The sequence below is a fragment of the Scyliorhinus torazame genome, chromosome 7 (genome assembly GCF_047496885.1).
Source record: "Scyliorhinus torazame isolate Kashiwa2021f chromosome 7, sScyTor2.1, whole genome shotgun sequence".
Lineage (NCBI taxonomy): Eukaryota > Metazoa > Chordata > Chondrichthyes > Carcharhiniformes > Scyliorhinidae > Scyliorhinus > Scyliorhinus torazame.
This window is the reverse complement of record NC_092713.1, coordinates 183,964,343-183,987,893: the sequence shown is the minus strand read 5'-3', so window position 1 is coordinate 183,987,893 and position 23,551 is coordinate 183,964,343. Positions and strand designations below refer to the sequence as shown.

General features: G+C 47.5%; 1 protein-coding gene across 1 annotated transcript in view; it reads right to left on the bottom strand.

Annotated features, from left to right (window-relative positions):
* LOC140427374 (ran-binding protein 17-like) overlaps window positions 1-23,551 on the bottom strand; it is a 1,937,807-nt gene that overhangs the window by 27,586 nt on the left and 1,886,670 nt on the right. The window contains exon 26 of the mRNA XM_072512921.1: window positions 12,886-12,984. Coding sequence (XP_072369022.1) covers window positions 12,886-12,984 — 99 coding nt within the window. The remainder of the gene's footprint in view (window positions 1-12,885; window positions 12,985-23,551) is intronic.

Genomic DNA, 23,551 nt, shown 5'->3' with positions numbered 1-23,551 from the left:
AGGAAGTAACAATGATATTAACAACCTTGTCACACAGTGAGGAACTTGTCAGAAGAACCAGTCCCATCAACAGGAGGAAGTACTTACAATGCATGAAATCGTCAAGACTCCATGGTCGAAAGTAGGCATTGATCTGTTTTTCTTCCATGGCAATGAATATTTGTTAGTCATCGACTACTTTTCGAACTATCCTGAGGCAATCAAGCTACCAAACTCAAATTCGAAGGCAGTAATCAAGGCTACAAAGAAACTTTTGCTAGGCATGGCATCCCATTCACCATAATGAGTGACAATGGACCGTGTTTTGATAGCAGCGAATGGACAGAATTCTCCAAACAGTACGACTTTCAGCATGTCACCTCCAATCCACTTCATCCACAGTCCAATGGAAAGACTGAGAATGGAGTACATATCGCCAAGAAACTACTTTAAAAAGCTTGGGATTCCAACAGCAATCCAAACCTAGCTTTGTTAAGCTACAGAGCGACGTCACTTGCAACAGGATACTCACCAGCACTATTGCTGATGAATCGAAAGATACGTACCCCAAGTTCCACCCCTTTGATGAGGCCGCACCTCACAGCCAGCACACAACATGTGCCGCCGACAAGTGAGCTGGGTCCCCCCGGCCTCAGAGCCCCCAGAGGATGCCCGCCAGGGACATCGAAGGCCATGAGACGTGGCAAGCAGCTGGCTGCCTCCACCTCAGATGTGCATCCTGGGGACACACCTAGACGGAGTGGTAGAGCTAGGACAGCCAAGCACATCGAGGATAACGGAGGGAACCTGGGGAGGGGGTGGGAGGAATAGGTAGGGGATGAGGGGGCTGGATTGGGGGGTAGCACCATCGGGAGGGTGGGTAATTGTAAAACACAATAAACGCCTTTGTGCACAACCATATTGATGCCTCTGTGCACAACTATATTGATGCCTCTGTCATTTTCTTCCGGAATGCAGGCTGACCTCCGAGCCCTTGGGTAATTTCTCCAGGCAGGTCCCCCTCCCCGTGGCACTCACCCACCCTCCGGCCGTGGACAGGTCCCGGAACTGTGTCCCATCCCTTGGGTGTTCAGATGTTGGCTGCTCCGTGTGTGGTGTTGCCTCCCGTGTTCAGGCACAGTGTCCAGGCATCAAGGTGTGATTGGGATGCTAGGCAATGACTTCCACATGCTACATAGCCCGCCCACCCACGGGGATGCACTTGGGTTGTGTGAAGTGCTCACTTAACCATGATTGCCAAATTCCCAACTAGCAATAGCCTTCAGCCGCATGGCCAGAGGCCTCTGCGGTCGGTGGGGGTTATGGGTGGTCGGTGGGGCAGACAGACAGGGACAAAGTTTGCCCCCAGAACGGTTACACAAGATACAGGGGTTGGCATGGTTGTGCCGTGTGCAGTTGCCCCCAGGTTACCCCCTCCCAGCGTCTCCTCCCCCACCCTCCCATGGCGGCCCACCCCTGCGGAGGGTCCCCCAACCCAGCTGGGGGCCCCTCCACCCTCCACCGAGCACTGGGATGGCAAGTACAACGTCCCCTGGTCCTTTGGCTATAAACAAAGATGGCTACTCACCTCCTCAGCTGCCCACAGAAGCCCTTCCGTCAGGTTCACGTTTTTAAAAAGGAGTACTAAACGGCACCAGCGTGAGCACTTGCAGGTGAGGCCACTGAATGACGGGAGGCTGTTGGATATGGGGTGGCTCTCATTAACTGTATAGAAATAAGGCTTAAGTGGTGATAATTGGTTTCTCTGCACGCTACGGCGAGATCCCGATTTCGCCAACGGGAATGAGCTGTTTGCAATGCAAACTGTTTGCCGTCTGGTACAGTTCTCGTTTTCTGCCTCTCCCGCTATTCACCAGCCTTGTTTTCCTGACTGAGAGTGTAACGAGGCCGGAGAATCATGCCCTAAGTCTCATTAGTCATGCATCTGAAGCACATTTTGACATCTTCAGAACTGAGAAGCAGCAAAGGAAATTCTTGGAAAATGTACAACCGACAATTTGCTTATGTTCAGACATCTCAGGGGGAAAGTAAATAGGAAGTCCAGCTTTTGCTCATGTTTATAGACTATACCAGAACTTTTGGCATGGTCCAGCATGGTGCGCAAGGGATGACACCTATCGACTTTGGTATACCAAACATCTTGTGTGGCTAATACAAGAGCTATATAGAAATGCTTCAGGTGTCAGCTCAGAATTAGTGATGGACATTTAACCAATTCCAGCTTGAGAAGGGAGTCAGGCAGGGGTATCAGCTATCTCCGATGCTACTTAATGTTGTGGGAGGGAAGATAATGAGGATGGTGCACAAAGAGTTAGCAGAAAGATGTGGCTGCATCACAGAAGGTTGCAACATATTGAATCTCAGGTATGCAGATAATAGCACTCATAGCCAGAACAAAGGAAAAGCGAGAGACTATGGCAGGCCGAGGCAAAAGATTGAAGATAAATTAGGTTTAGACCAACATTATGGCTCTAAATGCGGAACGGTGGCACAGTGGTTAGCATTGCTGCCTCATAGCGCCAGGAACCTGGGTTCAATTCCAGGCTTGGGTGACTGTGTGGAGTTTGCAAGTTCTCCCCGTGTCTTCGTGGGTTGCCTCCGGGTGCTCCGGTTTCCTCCCAACGATGTGCGGGTTAGGTGGATAGGCCATATTAAATTGCCCCTTAGTGAACAGGGATGTGCCGGTTAGGTTGTGGGAATAGGGTGGGGAGTGGGCATTCAGAGGGTCGATGCAGACTTGATGGACCGAATGGCCTCCTTTTGAACTACAGAGATTCTATGATTCTATAACAATGGACTAATCAAGATTGGAAGTATTAGATAGAGGCAGTAGAAAAATTCCAGTACCTTGGTCTGATGATAAACACCAAAATTATATCCCAAAATAAAATCCAGGTGACATGAGCAATGGAAAGAAGCATGACCATTCAATTAAATAGCATTTGTAAATCCAAGAACATCAGCATGAAGCTGAAAAAATGTCAAGTCCTGTCACTAATGTGGGGTGTCATGACCCCTTGGGCTAGTGTGTGGTCAATTCCAGTCCCACTTGACCCGGAGTCACAACACAAGTGAAATTTTATTTTATTTTTAAATACCTGAGGACCTTGGCTGAGCCCAATAAACTGCAGTCATCAGGTCTGTAAAATTTAAACATAAGTAACCTTCTATTATGTACAGTATTATAATTTAACTGACAAAATGTAACTGACTACCCAATACTCCTTTCCAAACTCCCCCTTTCTAACTACCCCTACTCTCTCCACAAACACACAGACAAATAACGCAGAAAAGGGTGGCTGAGAGGTAAAGACAATATTGATAAAAATAAAAGCACAAAGGATATTTGAAGCACTAGGAAGGCTTCCAGTTAATGTCTTGCTGGAGTTCAAGCTTTTGTTTTGATATTTCTTCCTTCTTGGCTTGAGGAGGCTGTCCACTTCCTCTGGAGATTCAAGATCATTTAAAGTTTTTAGTAAAGATGTGCCAGGCACTAACTGGTGTTGGAACAATAAAGCAGTAGCTTTAATAAACTTCAGCAGCGAGAGAGAGAGACTGTTCCTTCTCCTTCCAAGGCTTAATCATTTCTAACAGGCTTTGTCAGAAAGCATCAAGCAGGAACCAATCGTTGGCTGTTGTCAGGCAGAATACTGTCCCTGGCCAACCCACTGGTTGCCAGCCAACCAATCAAACCGACTTCCTCCAAGGCTGCTTCCTAATATTCACTTGGAGCCGAGAGTCTGTTTCTCCTCTCCAATATATAAAACCTGGGAACACAATGTCCTGACAAGCAGGCTGCTTCAGCTCAAGTCCTCTGCATGAAGGCACATTCCAAATAAAGGTCCACTGACCAAAAATAATAACAGAAAAGAAAATGAAAACAAAGAAAATGAACAGGAAGGGGTGTTGCATTCTATGGATGTGAGAGTTAGCAAGAGGATGAGGGGAGGACAACTTTTGAAATGTGGATGGCGGAGGATGCTCAATATCAGCTGGATGGACAGAAAGACCAATGAGTGAGTTAGATATGGAACCCTTTTGATTCCCGAACTACAAAGCTAAGTACAGTTAGAGAGAGAAAGACAGCCAAGTATGGAAATTGGAATTCCAATGACAGCCTTGTCCAGGCAAAAACCCGAGGAGTAATTGAGTGTAAAAACAGAAGAGGAAGAAGAAATATAAGATGAGTGGATAACTTAGAGACGTGGACTGAGGGAAACTTGAAGAGAGGCAGAGAAGAAACAAAACAAAACCAATTAAGGCTTTGCTGGCAACGAACAAACAAAATTACAAGAGTTAATCCCCAACATGGGGGTCAACACTTCTCTCAGAAGGGCAGGGGTACAAACTGGCAAAAAAAGAAGGAAGAAGCGGAGTAAGGATAGTTCATAGCATGTAATCGTAGCACATTGCCTTATTACTAAATTGAAATATAAAGCTTTACTGCTCTGACAGTGTCTGTAATGCACAGTGTCGTCAGTCAAATTAATTTCCAATCCTGCACTTATTTTTCAATATTCCCTCATGAGCTGGGGTATAGGAAATAGTGATGGTTGATGGACCAGAAGCAGAACTTAGGCAGGTGCAATCGGGCAATTGGTTGTTTCAATTTTATTAAGAGAAGGAAAGCATCTTATACTGTCCTTCAATTTCTAAGGCAGAAAACTGCGGCTTTATTAAAAACTTAATCATTGTGGCAACCTCGCTGCAAACGTCAAAAAAATACTTGGAATTGGAACAGGAATGCCTTGTAATCTGTTGTTTGTAATGGGCAGATCAATAAAATGACACCTTCTAGTCGCACAGCAAAACAGAGCTTGTTCAAGTATGACTTGCACTTATTAAAAGTACTCTTTCCAGCATTCTTAATTGCTAGTGTAAAATGTCCTGGACTGAATCTCACATGGGTAATCTGTTAATGTGATCCACTAATTAAAAAGGGAATAAACAATTTTATTGTTTGGCTAAATGCTTGTGCAAAGTCCCACAATCATTACTTACAATATTGCAAATTGAGGAGAACATTATGTTAGTGTTTTGTTCCTGAACAGTTCCTTCTGTATCCTAAATATGTGAAGTCAAAATGAGATACAATTTCCCTCCTGCAAAACTGAGAGCCGATGGGCTGACTGACTGCAATAAAAGCTGCGGTTAACCATGCTGGAGAAATTACCTGATTAAATATTGGGATGATAATTTTCAACGAAGTGCAAGGATTTCAATCATCGCACTGCTACAAATGTTGATCTGTATCATTAAATTCATTAATTACTTTCTAAAAAAGTCCTGTTACTGCACTTACCTGAATAGATTTATGCAACGTTGATAAGAAGAAAGAACTCATCATAAGGTACAGCACATTACTACATCATCGGTAGGAATGATACTCAACTTGGGTGCCATGGGCATGAGTGATAACACTAGACTAGTGTGGGGGAGAAATACAACAAGGTAACACTGAGGCTAGAATGAATTAATTCAAGCAAATAATGTGCAATGGTCTTCTAAGTAGAGCACCGAGGGGGGCCTTTAGATTCATTCAGGTTTCAGGTTATGGTCTGTACGAGATACTCCTTCAGTGTCACCAGCCTCTCCTGTTAAATCAACTCTTTGTCCCACCATCTATGCCCCATGGCACCAGGCAGGCGCACGATCCTGACTTGGAACTATCACTGGGTCAAAATCCTCGAGCTCTTTATTTAAGAGCACTGTGGGTGTCAACCTCTTGTCTGGACGGCACAGTAGCACAGTGGTTAGCACTGTTCCTTCACAGCACCAGGAACCAGGGTTTGATTTCCGGCTTGGGTCACTGTCTGTCTGGAGTCTGCACATTTTTCCCGTGTCTGCGTGGGTTTCCTTTTGGTGCTCCGGTTTCACGGTAGCACAGCGGTTAGCATTGTTGCTTCACAGCGCCAGGGACCCGGGTTCAATTCCCGGCTTGGGTCACTGTCTGTGCGGAGTCTGCACGTTCTCTCTGTGTCTGCATGGGTTTCCTCCGGGTGCTCCGGTTTCATCCCACAAGTCCCGCAAGTCGGGCTTGTTAGGTGAATTGGACATTCTGAATTTTCCCTCAGTGTACCAAACTTGTGCCAGAGTGTGGCGACTAGGGGATTTTCACAGTAACTTCATGGCAGTGTTAAAGTAAGCCTACTTGTGACGATAAAGATTATTATTATCAGGATAAATTCCCCATCAGAACTGAAAATAGGTAAGTACTGGGTGAGAGAGGATCATACACTGTTCAGAGATTCATTGTGATGATCAACATAGACTTGAAAAACTCTGCCTAATAGGACTGTAAATCTGACACAGCAGTTTGACAATGACATTTTGTAGAGTTTCTGACTGTGGTCATACACTGAACCTTTTGAAGGAGCAAATGGTGTGTCAGGGACCATGGGCGAGATTCTCCGACCCCCCGCCGGGTCGGAGAATCGCCGGGGGCTGGTGTGAATCCCGTCCCCGCAGGTTGCCGAAGTCTCCGGCACCTGAGATTTGGCAGGCCCCCCCGCTCGATTCTCCGGCCCAAATGGGCCGAAGTCCCGCCGCTAAAATGCCTGTCCCGCCGGCGTAAATTAAACCACCTACCTTACCGGCGGGACAAGGCGGCGCGGGCGGGCTCGGGGGTCCGGGGGGGGGGCGCGGGGCAATCTGGCCCCGGGGGGTGTCCCCACGGTGGCCTGGCCTGCGATCGGGGCCCACCGATCCGTGGGCGGGCCTGTGCCGTGGGGGCACTCTTTTCCTTCCGCCTACGCCACGGTCTCCACCATGGCGGAGGCAGAAGAGACTCCCTCCACTGCGCATGCGCGGGAATGCCGTCAGCGGCCGCTGACGCTCCTGCGCATGCGCCGCCCGGAGATGTCATTTCCGCGCCAGCTGGCGGGGCACCAAAGGCCTTTTCCGCCAGCTGGCGGGGCGGAAATTCGTCCGGCGCCGACCTAGCCCCTCAAGGTTGGGGCTCGGCCCCCAAAGATGCGGAGCATTCCGCACCTTTGGGGCGGCGCGATGCCCGTCTGATTTGAGCCGTTTTGGACGCCAGTCGGCGGACATCGCGCCGTTTCTGGAGGATTTCGCCCCAGAATAGTCACTTCAGCCTGAGATGACTGAAATCCTTAATTAAAATATCAGAGATAGGGATACAGGAACTGCTGCTCATCGATGACTGTGCCCTTGTGTCACATGTGAGCTTGGCCTCCAAAGCATCATGGGCTGTTGTTTTTTAAAAGCAGCCGACGGTTATGGGACAAGCATCAGCTGAAGAGAGACAGAGGGCGCGATTCAACAGAAAGATTTCTAAGTGCTGTAGCGAGCAGGAATTGCAAGAATTGCCGCGAGCTTCCCAGCTCACGGCCCAGCGAGGCCAGCAACGCAATTCAACGTTAATTCATCCACTTAAAAAGGTCTCACGGGCTTCTCACCGCAAATGAAGGCTCTCCAGTTGATTTGCCGGGACCAAACTCGCCAGCCCCCCGCTAACAAGGTTGAGCAGCATTTAAGCATCACTTGCTCAGCCAACACCAGCCAGCTCGCAATAATGACGCCGAGGAGACCGGCCCCAAGATTCGGGGATGCTGACCTGAGGAGACTGCTACAGGCCGTGGAGGTCAGGAGGGATGTCCTGTTCTCCCGAGGGTCCCGGAGAGTCAGCGACAAGGCAGCCAGTGCTGCCTGGGATGAGGTGGCAACAGCTGTCAGCTCGGGGAGTGTGACCAGGGCTGGCCTCCAGTGCTGTAGAAGGTCAACGACCTACACCGGGCAGTATAAGTGAGTAGACACCAACGCCACCCCGCCTAAGGGAGCAGCAACCCACCAACTGTCCATGTAAACCCCAAACCTTCCTCTATCCTCTCCCCCTTCAACCCACAACCCTCCCTTCACAGCTCCCCCCCCCTCCCCCGAACCACTGTGAACCACACGTGTGGCTAACGATGCCCCCTCTTTGTCTCCTCAGGAAAAGCTCTCCCATGATTGTCGGGAGGGCCAAGACTGGCGGTGGGGTGCCGGACTTAAGAATCCTCACCTCCTTCGAGGAGCGACCCTGGAAGTGTCTGGGATGGCTGAGGACAGATCGGTCACCCACTCGGAGGCCGGCGGATGCCGCAGAGGTGAAGAACCACCGGGCTCCATCCGGACGACCTGTCAAACGTGAGTTGTTATTGCTTTACTGGCTGACTCATCCCTCCCACTGACCACATGTCCATTCTCCCGCGGGTCCCCCAGTCGATGGCGCCAGCCCTTCCCGGGCAGTCCTCTCTCCTGACTCCGAGGATGCAACCGTTATAGTTGCAGCACAGCTGTCATCCCAACCCTCCACCAGCCCAGATACGCTCACCTCGGTGGGACATGTTAGTGGTCAGGCTTCTGGGGCACAATCTGGTGAGAACCATACTGCTGATGATGCACATCAGGTGGAGGCAGGAATCACCAGGCAAGACAACAGTTGGAGGTCTGCTGGATCCCAGGCCCCAGGTGGGTCCCAGCCTGATGCTGAGCCTGTAGTTCAGCGGTACTCTGAGCTGATGTAGATGATGGGGAGCAGCCAGGACATCCGGGGGAGATATCAGTGTCACTCCAGCAGATCCATAGCCGCTTGGAGGAGTTCCAGAGGCTACAGATGCAGGAGATGGCGCCGGCAAAGTGTGGCACTGAGGCCAACACTGCCAGGGTGGTGACCGCAGTGCAACAACACATCCCTGCTCATGCACTTGAAACCTCTCGCAATGAAGGCCAACATACCATTAGCCTTCTTTACCGCCTGCTGCACCTGCATGTTTGCCTTCAGCGAATGGTGCACAAGGACACCCAGATCCCACTGCACACTCCCCTCCCCCAATTTACAACCATTCATGTCATAATCTGCTTTCCTGTTTTTGCTTCCAAAGTGAATAACCTCACACTTATCCAAATGATACTGCATCTGCATTGATTTGCCCACCCGCCCAACCTGTCCAGATCATGCTGTAGGATCCCTGCATCCTTGTCACAGTTCACCCTCCCACCCAACTTGGTATCATCTGCAAACTTTGAGATGTTACATATTGTTCCCTCATCCAAATCATTAATATATATTGCGAATAGCTGGGGTCCCAGCACCGATCCCTGTGGTACCCCACTTGTTACTGCCTGCCAATTTGAAAAGGATACTTTAATCCCTACTCTTTGTTTCCTCTCTGCCAACCAGTTTTCTATCCACCTATATCTCTATGAGACATGGACTGCCCACTCCAGACACATTAAGCAGTTGAATAGATTAGACATGAGACGCATTCAGAACATCACCAGGATCAAATAGGCAAAGCGCCCAACACTAAGGTACTTCAAAGAGCAAAATTGTCTGAAATTCTAGTACTCATCATCAGAGGTCAGTTCAGATAGAATGGACATGTAGTAGTTTTGACTGATGATAAAATCCGGAAGGTGATTATGTATTCACAATTTAAACCTGAACACCGCCTGTGAGATAGGTGTGGATTGTGGTTCAAGGACTCCTTGAACGTAAACCTCAGGGAGTATGGCATGTCGACCTCAGACTGGGAGAGAAATGCACTGGAAAGAACCATCAGGGGAGCGATCTCAAGTAGTGGCATTGTTTCCTTTGAATAACAACTAGGAACAGAAGGCAAGCTAGGAAGACTGGGCAATCCTAACAAAATCAGCCAATTCATCCTTGCCCACGCTATGGAAAGCAATGCAAGGTCAACAATTGGGCTCCACAGCCACATTAGCCTTACAACAGATAACTCCTGCAAGCAAGAAACAACCATATTTGATAACAAAGGAAAAAGAAATAAAACATGGTATTGCCAGTGACAGCATAGTCTGAATAATAAAAAAGGACCTGGAGAAGAACTTCACTCAATGGCATTCATGCTTTTGACCATATACCACTTCATGGTAATCAGTTGATTTGGATTTGGATTTTGTTTATTGTCATGTGTACCGAGGTACAATGAAAAGTATTTTTCTACGAACAGCTCAACAGATCATTAAGTACATGAAAAGAAAATAGAATAAAAGAAAATACATAATAGGGCAACACAAGGTACACAATGTAACTACATAAACTCTAGCATTGGGTGAAGCAAACAGGGGTGTAGTGTTGATCAGGTCAGTCCATTAGAGGGTTGTTTAGGAGTCTGGTAACAGCAGGAAGAAGCTGTTTTTGGGTCTGTTCATGTGTGTTCTCAGACTTTTGTATCTCCTGCCCGTTGGAAGAAGTTGGAAGAGTGAGTAAGCCGGGTGGGAGGGGTCTTTGATTATGCTACCCGCGTACCCAGGCAGTGGGAGGTGTAGATGGAGTCAATGGATGGGAGGCAGGTTCGTGTGATGGACTGGGCGTCCATGTGTCTTTGCTGAGATCAGCCAACTTAGCATAGACCCGGATTCAATTTAGGGTCTTCTGATATGCATATCAAGGTACCAGGTTAGAGCAGTTAATTTCTAAACTTAGCCATTGGGACAGTAAACTATAATTGCATTATCATTAGATTATTTGGGAAATTTTAACATTTGGCATTAACAGACACTCATTCTTATGCTTGAGTCCCATTTTGCATGACTTACCAATCTGGCACTTGATAGCGCTCTCTGTTCAGGATGGGTAGGAAATAAAATGCTCATACATAGGTTCAAGTGCAGGCTGGGTAAGGAGGGCGAGGGGTAGTGGACATGAGCTGCAGCGAGCCAGATTATTTTAGTGGGTCAGGAAAAGTGCTACACAAGAGAAAAAGGTAAAAATGGTTTTGGGGAATTCTCTAAACATCCCACCTCCAAGAGTATTGCAGATAGAGGCTGAAAGGAATGTGGAATGGAAATCCTGCCCTGTGGGATATGCTCTTAGTGCCATTGGCTTAGTTGCAGTGTTCTATCAGCTAGTGTCTGAGATAATGAATCCAGGGCTTCTGAAAACGGTTGTTAAAGAAAAACTGATGTGTCAAAATGAAAACACTAATTTCTTGGGCCCGATTCTGGCATTGGTACAAACCACAATTACTGTCACATTCTCCTCTTGTTTGGAGTTGGGGCAGCCGAGGATTGGGCTGGCATTTTATGATGAAACATTAACAATTTCAAATAGGTTTGTTAATCATAATGGATTGCTTTCTTTTGAAAAGGGAAAAGATTACAGCCTATTTTATTTATATCCAATGAAGAATGTTGGCAAAGCATAGAAATCAGATATTTTTTATACTTGGGAGGGGGAAATGATTCATTGGTTTACGCAGGAAAGAAATTATTAGGCTACCAAATATGTGAAAGATTGCAGTGATCCATAAAGTATGATAATGCGATGTCACCTACTATTGCGAAACACTGTCTATCCTCCATCTCCCACTTAATCAATTTAAAAGTAGTGCTATCTTTCATTGCACTTGGATGCAAATCATCATGAAGCAGATAATGTTAAAGATACTGAATCCACAATGACAAAACTGGGTCATTCAAGGGAGGTGAATGATGAGACATCTCACATCGTATTTACATTTATTCTCCTCTTCTATCATCTTCATCTTATCTCTTTGCTTCTGTTTTTGGTGGAGGTAAAGAATTTATCTGAAACACATTTACATTTCAATCGCATGTTAAGCTGTTCCCTGCATGGCTTTCTCTGCGTCTCCTGGCGGAATAGAATGCACTGTAAATGTATCCTGAAAACAGGAACTCGACCGTGAATAGGGGGATTACACGGGGAATTAGTTATGCTCTTGGCAAAGACACTGACTCGCATTGGACAGTCTCCATGGACACTGGTTACTGTTCAGCACATCGTCCATTGGGACATTCTGTTTGTTGTGGCTGAAACGTGACCATTTGATTGCGCAGAGTACCATGACTGAGCCAACCTCTGTTCACATGCCTGCACTCTCCAGGCAATGTCCCTGGATAATGACCAGCAGTAAGAAATTTGGTTGATGCTTTTCCTTCCCGAGTGCAATTGTGATGAATTGTGGATAACAATATCAAGATACAGCTGATAGAGAGAAGGTGAATTTCCATTGTTCAACTGCACTCCACAGTGCAAGCACGCCTGGCAACCTTATCTGCTTGGGCCTATAATTCTATGATCAGAGATGGTACTGGTAATTCCAATTTAGAGAGCCAGTGCTATGTGTTTGCTGTCTGTAGGCTTCAATGCGTAAGTGGAATTAAAGTTCTGTTTGCGGTCTACTAACCCCTGCACTTCAAGTGAATTTGTTTGTTTGTTTGGGTCTATTCAGACTTCTTTCTCTCTTAGAGAATGGTGTAGAGTGTTGGGTGTTAGAAGAATTCAGAAGCTGAATAACAACATGTTGAACACTCCTTCATTGGTCATAAATTCCTTAGGGGAGGCAGTGGCATAGTGGTATTGGAGTTTTACAGGAGGCAGTGGGCGGGAGGAGTTGGGGGGGGGGGGTTGTTTACAATTCTTGGGTATCATGTATGGTACTCTTTCAGAGGTTGGATGGCGTTGAGTGTGGGGGGAGGGAGTGGACTCTATAGGTTAGTGGTGACCATGGGCGGTCCCGGACCCCTTTTTCTTTTTCTCTTTGTTTTTTGTTTCCACCGTGGGAGGGTTTGTTTTATTGGATGCATATATTGACAGGTGGCCGTTGTTTGGGGTGGTGGGAGGATGGGATCGTTGTTATTGTTAAGGGGATTGATTTTGTATTTGTTACCATTTACTGTCTGTGGGTGGGGTGTAGATTTTGAAGGAAAATGTGAAAATGGAGAATAAAAACATTTTAAAAAATAAAAAAATATTGTTCAGATTTTGAGACTCCCTGGCTGGACTGTAACACTTTTGTTTCCTTGTGCGACTCTATATATTGCAACTTGTGAATAAGGAAAATTGGGGCAAAAAATATTCTTGCAGTAACCTCACCTGAGTTTTACATGAAGCCTTACCTTCTCGTTGAGAAGTATCAGTCCCAGCAGTGGCCGTGACATTGACCACTGATTCCTACAGTCTTCAAATATAATGCAATTCATTAGAATGGAGAGCATCTGAAATCAGGAAGAACAGGGAGTAAAATAGAGAGCAGACCAATGATACAGCCATGCACTCACCACTCTATAGTGTTTTAATAATCAACGGTGCTATCACTGCTTTCTGGTTTATCTCATCATCTCTCAAGTTCCCTGCGTGCATGGTGGTATTCTGTACTGTGGGCCTCAGCTCCTCACTTTGGTTTCCCAATGATGAAGTTAACACTGTCTGGGATAGTGGCATTTGATATAAGCTTGGAACAGGTTAATCACAAATGAAACAGCGGGGAAAAGCAGAGTGCAGTGAAAGAACGTTTGCGCTTCAATGAATGAATGAAAGTAATTTAATGGGGTGCTCTAAAGTCACACAGGAAAATTGGCATCAGTGGTTGCACCATATTCTGTAAATGGGGAGTGAAGAAAGATTTAGAACTGTTTCTAGTGCAGCTTAGGAAATACTATTTTATAATAGGAGCCAGTGTATTTCTCTCTTCTGGTGTAGATAATACCATACTGAATCATCTTATCCTTCATTGATACTAAGATGACCATTGTTTCTTGCAAAACCCCTTCCCTGTTCACCCAAAAGATCCAAATATGCAACCCTGTACTCTGTTCCTCCTCCCAACATACTCATTTTAGAAGTTTAGATGAACTCTGCCATCACTTATTCCAGGTTTGTCCAACCATTTTGCCTGGGGAGCCACCTTTCCATTTTTTTCTCACTTAAGGGGCTGATGAACAGATTTTGGAAAGATTTGGCACAAACATTAAGCATGAATTTCAAAATAAGTTGATACATGAAGAAAATAAACAATTTGCTGAGCAAAAATAAAGCAACATCAAAGCAATAATTGGTCATTTTAAAAATGAGTAATAAAAATGACCATCAGAGTGTGAGAGGGTCAGAGTGTGTGTCCAGCTCTTACTTTCATTTGCAGGGTGCTCCCTCACACTCACCCTTACCCACAGAGTGAGTATGTGCTGGCGGGAGGTGTGTTACTCTCTCATAATTGCTGCTAGCGAGGCACACGAACGAGGCACACTAGCAAGGCACATGAGTGAGGCACACTAGTGAAGTACACTAGTGAGGCACACTAGCAAGGCACACAAGTGAGGCACACTAGTGAAGTACACTAGCGAGACACACTAGCAAGGCACAAAAGTGAGGCACACTGGTGAGGTACACTAGCAAAGCACACTAGTGAGGTGCACGAGCGAGGTACACTAGTGAGGTGCACTAGCGAGGCACACTAGTGAGGTATACTAGCGAGCCTATCAGCAGCAAATGCAGGAGAGGAACAGCCTGTGATTGGAGCAGCAGAACCCCTGCAGGATCTTCAACTTCCAGGTATGCTGGCATTTTGAACAGTGGCTCCAGGTACCACTCAGAATGGCTTCTGGACCACTGGTTGGATAAGCCTGACTTATTCCAACTCATTCATCTCTTGGATCCCAAAACACTGCATCTCTATAGCTCTGTTGCCATTCCTTCCTCTGCACTCAAACCATGACTTCCTTCTCCTTCTCCTTTATTACGAGCCTTCATTTGGGCTTTATCCACCATTTAAATCCAAAGAACTCTGTCCCACACTGATCATTGGCATCATAATAGTGTTTAAAAATTAGATTGGAGTGGGTATGGAAGCGGGGAAAGAGTGAACAAATCAGCTTCTGGCATTGCATGAAGCTATTCCCATTGGCTGCCCTGGAATATTAACGAAGAAGGCTAGCACAAAGACACAGCACAAATACAAGTACATCAACCAAATGTTCAGAATGTCATTTAATGTTACCATTTCACTCTAATTTCCTGTGCCATCGATTTAAGAAAGTTCAAGAAAGGAGGCAGACAGGAAGCTGAATTGGCCAATTAGCCCAATCTGTCACTGGGAAATGCTAGAATCTATTAGTAATGAGGTAGTGGACAGATATTGAGTAAATTATAACACTATCAACATGTTATTGAGAAGAGGAAGTTGTGATTGACAAATTTATGAGATCTTTGAGGATGTAATAAGCAGGATGGATAAAGGGGAATCAGGAGATACAGTGGGCTGGATTCTCCGCCGGCTGGATGTTCTGTTTTGCTGGCAGTCCGGGGGTTTCCCGACAGCATGGGGCTGCCCCACAATGGGAAACCCCATTGACCAGCGGGCGTAACAGAGCATCCCGCCGGCGGGGTGAAACAGAAATGTGGCGCGACGGGGCAGAGAATCCAGCCCAGTGTATTTGGATTTTCAAAAGACAATTGATAATTTTATGAGAGTTTATGGCGTTGAAGGTGATATACTAGTATGGATAGAGGATTGGCTCATCACCAGAAAACAGAGAATTGAGAGAAATGGCTCCTTTTCACAATGGCAAATTGAATGGCAGTGCAGGCTCGAGGGGCTGACTGGCCTGCTGCCCACTATTGCTTATGCTTTAATATTACCATCAGGAAAAATGCTTCACACCATCCTGAGTTGAGTAACAGACCTGTCCTATGAGGTGACACTGAAACCCATCAGTCCCATACTCTCCCTAATGATTTTGGTGCAGCCCCAGTTCTGCCCCATATCCTTAACCCTTCTATGACTTGATGTTTGGAACTGTGTTTTCAGACTTGTTAATGCTGCAACATTTATTTTCCACCTATATCACGGTCCTGTTTGTGACTCGCTTCTTTGTTTCCCAGTGGCCATTTGTATTCTTTCAGGCAGATGAGTTAACTGCGAAGCGGGCCTTACTAAGCCATCTTGTAACCATGGCAATGGGGCTTTAACTCCGTTGTCCGGCCTCGCAGTCCCGGACACTGGTCGACTAGATTAAAATACCTGGACACTTTTCTGCATTATGCTTCAGCAGTCGGTGCTAGCAGTCTGCTTTATATTTGATATTATATTGATAACTGTTTTTGTTCCATTAGAAACTATCACGGATTGGCTCCTTGCAACACCTCACCCACAGTCGAGTGTGCATTAATCGTGAGGTACTTCTGTTAATGAAACAACAAAAGATTTTTAAAATCCTGACTGCACCAGAACTACCCACGTAAAGATGGCAGGTGCAGAGGAACACTATCTACTCCAAGGCCCTCCATGACTGAACAGCCTGTCAACACTCATCATCAAGCTGATGCATGACCTCAAATATAACGCAACCTTGCATTAGGAGTACTATCTCTGACTATGGTTTAAAAATGCAGTCTAATACAATGGATGGAATCTTCCGATATTCTCTCGTGTATCGGTTTCAGCCAGAAAACCACCCTCACCCCCACGCTACCTTCACTCCCACCCTCATCCCCACATCACCTTCACCCCCACACAACCCTCACCACCGCACCACCCTCACCCCTACACCACCCTCACCCCAATACTACCCACCATGCCCACGCTCAACACCGCCGCACCCCCCATCCCCGGCAGATTTCCCCCCGTTCCTCAGCCAACCCGACCTATGTCCGGCCTGGCAGCCCACAGTCACGCCTCTCTGTGTCCTACCTCTTCTCTTTCTCCGTCATCAGCCATGATGCCGGTTTCATGATTTTAAAAGTACAAGTGAACCACCCTGTCGGGAACTCGGCCCATCGGAGGAGGAGAATCACGAAGGCCCCAGAAATGCAAACGGTGTTTACTGTACGTGTATTTCGGTACGCATTAACGCCGTGGTCGAGGTAACGGAGAATTGCGATTTGGCATCAAATCGGCACCTGCCGCGATTAGCGTCGGAAACTATTCGTCGCCCGATCACGTTTCACGATTACGGCATCAGCCAATAGAGAATCCCACCCATGCTCTCTTGAGTCAGGGTTCCATTCTGGGATCTTCCTGTCCAGTTATAACATCAACTTGGATCATAACAACTCCCAATACATAAGGTGAACCCCCCCCTCCAATGGAACCCAGAGGCCATGTCCCTTGCACAGGCTGCTGGCAGTGCCAGGGTGACAGGAGCCAGTGTCCTGCATATCCCTCTATACTTACCTTTGCACCCCCAGCGGGTCCCCACGACTAATTCACATTTTGCAATGACTGTTGCAAATCTTGCCGACATGATGTCACGTTGGCGAGGGAGGATTTCCTTACCTGGGTGGGAGCATATGGTGGTGAAGCCCTTTTAAATACATTTAAAGCACCCAAGTGAAATGGCGGAAACCTCATTACGTCATCAGTGAGGGGCAGAGGAAATCAGAAAATTAGCTCTCGCCAGCGAGAATCATGTTTTCCAATTCTTGCAGGACTTTGGACCCATGTCACCATTTATGCTGAAGGCTAATGTGGGCTCAAAATGTATGCGACTTTTGGAAATAAATAAAACTATTTGTAAGTGTGTTTTCCACCTGACATTCATGTTAACCTTAAATGCCATTAAGATCTCCCTGTTGTTATCTGCCTGGAATTATGCTATCAAAAATGGGTATTTTTTTACTGTTGAAATCAATGTTATGATTTAACTTGAAAGAAAATACCCTAATGACTGGGAGATGACCATGACCTTACTGAATGACCAGATTCAGTGTAAAAGAAATGAGATTCATAACAAAGATGCTGCTTTATAAATCGTCCAACACTGAACAAGTCCCAAATTTTAAACACTGATTTGAAGCTATTTATGGAGGTGTTGCAGACAGATGTATGTGGTTGGATGCACTGAAGCCATGGTCGTTAGAAACTAATTCACTTGTAAGAAACTGCCTAAAGTGGGCTCTTTCTGCGTGAGTTTTATTTTTGCTTTTATTGCGTCTGCCAGTTTGCTCTTGAAATAAGACCCACAGGAGAGCTTATATCTGTAGCAATCTTATTGTCATACACATTATGAGTGCAAAAATTAACTGTTCCCTCCTGTCTCAGTTTTACCTTGCAAAATATACCTGTCTTGCAGGGTAGAGAGACAAGCAAAGCATAAGACCACAAGTCATAGGAGCAGAATTAGGCCACTCGGCCCATCGAGTCTGCTCTGCCATTCAAACATGGCTGATATTTTTCTCATCCCCATTCTCCTGCCTTCTCCCCATAACCCCTAATCCCCTTATTAATCAAGAACCTATTTATCTCTGCCTTAAAGACACTCAGTGAATTGGCCTCCACAGCCTTCTGCGGCAAAGAGTTCCACAGATTCACCACCCTCTGGCTGAAAAGATTCCTCCTCATCTCTGTTTTAAAGAATCGCCCCTTTAATCTGAGATGGTGTCCTCTGGTTCCAGTTTTTCCTACAAGTGGAAACATCCTCTCCACGTCCACTCTATCCAGGCCTCGCAGTATCTTGTACGTTTCAATAAGATCCCCTCTCATCCTTCTAAACTCCAACGAGTACAGACCCAGAGTCCTCAAACGTTCCTCATACGACAAGTTCTTCATTCCAGGGATCATTCTTGTGAACCTCCTCGGGACCTTTTCCAAGGCCAGCACATCCTTCCTTAGATATGGGGCCCAAAACTGCTCACAATACTCCAAATGGGGTCTGACCAGAGCCTTATACAGCCTCAGAAGTACATCCCTGGTCTTGTATTCTAGCCCTCTCGACATGAATGCTAACATTGCATTTACCTTCTTAACTTCCGACAGAACCTGCACATTAACCTGAAGAGAATCGTGAACAAGGACTCCCAAGTCCCTTTGTGCTTCTGCTTTCCGAAGCATTTCCCCATTTAGAAAATAGTCTATGCCTAGATTCCTCCTTCCAAAGTGCATAACCTCACACTTTTCCACATTGTATTTCATTTGCCACTTCATTGCCCACTCTCCTAGCTTGTCTAAGTCCTTCTGCAGCCCCCTTGCTTCCTCAATACTACCTGTCCCTCTACAGATCTTTGTATTATCTGCAAACTTAGCAACAGTGCCTTCAGTATCTTCTTCCAGATCATTAATGTATATTGTAAAAAGTTGTGGTCCCAGCACAGACCCCCTGAGGCACACCACTAGTCACCGGCTGCCATCCTGAAAAAGACCCCTTTATCCCCACTTTTTGCCTTCTGTCAGTCAGCCAATCCTCTATCCATGCCAGGATCTTACCCTTAACACCATGGGCTTTTAACGTATTTAACAGTCTCCTATGCGGCACCTTGTTAGAGGCCTTCTGGAAATCTAAATAAATCACGTCCACTGATTCTCCTTTGTCTAACTTGCTTGTTACCTCCTCAAAGAACTCTAACAGATTTGTCAGGCACGACCTCCCATTGACAAAGCCGTGCTGACTCAGTCCTATTTTACCATGCACTTCCAAGTGCTTTGCGATCTCATTTAGCACATGGCTAAATCACTGGCTTTGAAAGCAGACCAAGGCAGGCCAGCAGCACGGTTCAATTCCCGTAACAGCCTCCCTGAACAGGCGCTGGAATGTGGCGACTAGGGGCTTTTCAGAGTACCTTCATTTGAAGCCTACTTGTGACAATAAGCGATTTTCATTTCATTTCATTCATAACAGTCTCTAAAATATTACCAATGACCGAAGTCAGGCGAACCGGCTATAATTTCCCGTCTTCTGCCTCCCTCCCTTCTTAAACAGTGGTGTTACATTAACAACCTTCCAGTCCTCTGGGACCCTTCCTGCCTCCAGTGATTCCTGAAAGATCATCACTATTGCCTCCACAATTTCCTCAGCTATCTCTTTTAGGACCCTGGGGTGTAGTCCATCCGGTCCAGGTGACTTATCCACCTTCAGGCCTTTCAGTTTCCCCAGACCTTCTCCCTAGTAATGGTTACTGTGCTCCCTCTGCTCCCTGGTTCTCCTGGAGCTCTGGCATCCCACTGGTGTCTTCCACTGTGAAGACTGATGCAAAGTAACTTTTCAGTTCATCTGCCATTTCTTTGTTTCCTATTATTACTTCTCCAGCCACATTTTCTAGTGGTCCAATGTCTATTTTTGCCTCTCTCTTACCTTTTATATATTGAAAAAATCTCTTTCTATCTTCCTTTATATTACTAGCTAGCTTGCACTCGTACTTCATCTTCTCCCCCCTTTTTGCTTTTTTAGTTGTCCTCTGCTCGCTTCTAAAGGCTTCCCAATCCTCTGGCTTCCCACTAATCCTCGCCACTTTGTATGCTTTTTCCTTAGCCTTTTATGCTGTCCTTGACATCCCTCGTCAGCCATGGATGCCTTGTCCTCCCCTTAGCATGTTTCCTCCTCCTTGGGATGAATTTCTGTTGTGCCTCCCTATTAACTCCCAAAAACTCCTGCCATTGCTGTTCCACTGTCTTCCCTGCTAGGCTCTTTCTCCAATCAACTCTGGCCATTTCCTCCCTCATGTCTATGTAGTTACCCTTATTTAATTGTAATACTGTTACATCTGATTGCAGCTTCTCCCTCTCAAACTGCAGGGTAAATTCTATCATATTGTGGTCACTGCTCCCTCAGGGTTCCTTCACCTTAAGTTCCCTAATCAAGTCTGCCTCATTACACATCACCAAATCCAGAATTGCCTGTCCCTAGTAGGCTCTGTCGCAAGCTGCTCCAAAAAACCATCTCTTGGACATTCCACAAATTCCATTTCTTGGGATCCACTACCAACCTGATTTTCCCAGTCCACCTGCATATTGAAGTCCCCCATGATTATTGTAATATTGCCTTTTTTGCTTGCCTTTTCTATCTCCTGATTTATTTTCTGCCCCACATCCTGACTACTGCTCGAGGGCGTGTACATAACTCCCATCAGGGCCTTCTGATCCTATATCGCTCCTTGCTATCTACTTAACTTCATTCCTTGCTAACAATGCAACCCCGCCCCTTTTGCCCATCTGCCTGTCCTTTCGATAGGACATATATCCTTGGATATTCAGATCCCAGCCCTGGTCCGCTTGCAGCTACGTCTCTGTGATGCCCACAACATCTTACCGGCCAATTTCAATGTGCGCAACAAGCTCATTACCTTGTTCAGTATACTGCACGCATTTAGGTACAACACCCTCAACCCTGCATTGGCCACCTCCCTTTTCACACTCTCCTCAGTCACTGTGCCCTGTACTGTGGCCCTTTTTGATTTTTGACTATGGCTTCTCTACCTTACACTTTCCCCCTTACTGCTTTTTGTTTCTGGCCCCGTTTTACTTCCCTCCGACTTCCTAAATTGGATCCCGTCCCCCTGCCACATTAGTCTAAACTCTCCCCAACAGCTCCAGCAACACCCCCCCTAGGACATCTGTACATAATGACTGGAATTGCTTGTTAACATCATGTTGATAATGTTCACCTTCACAGCCTGGGTGGTAATTTTGTGGAACAGGGGCGGTATTCTCCGTGAACCGGCGGGGCGGGCCACTCTGGCGCCGAGGAGTGGCGTGAACCACTCCGGCATCGGGCCACCCCGAAGGTGCGGAATCCTCTGCACCTTCAGGGGCTAGGCCGGCGCCGGAGTGTTTGGCGCCACGCTGGAAGGGCTTGGCGCCATGCCAACTAGCACCGAAGGGCCTCCGCTGGCTGGCGTAATTCCAGCGCATGTGCAGGGGGTTTCTACTCCGCACCGGCCATGGTGGAGGTTGACAGCGGCTGGTGCGGCGGGAAAGAGTGCCCCCACGGCACAGGCCCGCCCATGGATCGGTAGGCCCCGATCGGGCCAGGCCACCATGGGGCACCCCCCGGGGCCAGATGCCCCCGTGCCGCCCCGAGGACTCTGCAGGCTGCCCGTGGAGCCAGGTCCCACCGGTAAGGACCTGTTGTGATTTACACCGGCAGGGCCCGCCGAAAACGGGCAGCCACTCGACCCATCGCGGGCCGGAGAATCGCCGGGGGGGGGCCGCTGCTAGCGGCCGGCGACTGGTGCGACTCGATTCCCGCCCCCGCCAAAACCCTGGCGTTGGAGAATTTGGCAGCCGGTGGGGGCGGGATTCACGCTGCCCCCTGCCGATTCTCCGACCTGGCGGGGGTCCGGAGAATCCCGCCTCAGATCTCTCACACATTGTAGAACCTGCAAGGTGGAAATCAGGCAAGTGTCACAATGGCACAGTGCATGATTCACCCGCTAGATTACTGCCAAGGCAGGGAAGGTGAAAAGAATCTCCATGTATTCCATTTCATGATCTTCTGGTTGAGAAATTGAATCACTCATCACCGACTACGACGTGAGCTGAAGACGGGTCAATTTCTCTGGAATTCAGCATCTTTTCAGTTTCCATTGGGAGCTCTTTAAAATTTCCATCACAAGCTGACGCTGGCCATGAATTCAGGACTGATTTCTATCTGAATCTTGGCATTTTGTTTTTTATTTCACTCAATTTCATTTTTATTTTATTATATTATTTTATTTTATTTTTACTTCACTCAATTTCAGTTTCCCTATTTATATTTCCGTTATTCTGGTTGATGTCCTCAGTTGAGATGTAGGAAGGTGATGTGCCATGTTGGTGGAAACTGAGTCACATGGGGCAATGAGTCAGCTCAATGAGACAGGGTGCACTGATAAGATAAGGAACTACAACAACTTACATTATATAGCACCTCTAACATAGCAAAAGCGAAACAAGGGGTGTCATTCTCCGACCCCCCGCCGGGTCGGAGAATGGGCGTTGGCCGCCGTGAATCCCGCCCCCGCCCCCGCCGAAGTCTCCGGTACCGGAGATTGGGCGGGGGCGGGAATCGGGCCGCGCCGGTTGGCGGGACCCCCCGCTCAATTCTCCGGCCCGGATGGGCCGAAGTCCCGCCCAGAAATTGCCTGTCCCGCCGGCGTAAGTCAAAGCTGGTATTTACCGGCGGGACCAGGCGGCGTGGGCGTGCTCCGGGGTCCTGGGGGGGGCACGGGGCGATCTGACCCCGGGGGGTGCCCCCACGGTGGCCTGGCCCGCGATCGGGGCCCACCGATCCGCGGGCGGGCCTGTGCCGTGGGGGCACTCTTTCCCTTCCGCCTCCGCCACGGACGCCACCATGGCGGAGGCGGAAGAGACTCTCCCCACTGCGCATGCGCGGGAAACTGTCGGCGGCCGCTGACGCTCCCGCGCATGCGCCGCATTTCCGCGCCAGCTGGCGGGGCACCAAACGCCATTTCCGCCAGCTGGAAATCCCTCCGCCGCCGGCCTAGCCCCTCAATGTTGGGGCTCGGCCCCCAAAGATGCGGAGCATTCCGCACCTTTGGGCCGGCGTGATGCCCGTCTGATTGGCGCCGTTTTGGGCGCCAGTCGGCGGACATCGCGCCGTTGGGGGAGAATTTCGCCCAAGGTTCTTCACAGAAGAAACTAACAGAACTTGTCACTGAGCCACAGTGATTGTGGAGGTAGATTTTAAGGAGAATTTTAAAGGAGGTGAACAGGAGAGACATTTAAGGAGAGAATTGCAGCAGGTGGGTGGGGAGGGGGGAGAGGCAGAGAGATTCAGAGAAAGAATTCCCCAGGTTAGGGCCTCCTTGCTGAAGCCACTGTCATTAATGCTGGAGCCATTAAAGTCTGCACATGTGCCCTGTGATTGAGAAACTGCCTGCCGATCTGTACAAGTGCACTAACGAATGAGTGACACTGTCACTCAAGAGGCACAAAAGATTTTAAATGTGTGACTTAATAATATTTGATTCTCAAGTTCGTCATCTTTTAGGCCTGTTTGTGTGGTGTTGGGTGTTCTAACACACAGAAGAGCCAACACAGTTGCATATGGTACAACGCTTGTTTATTTAAACTCA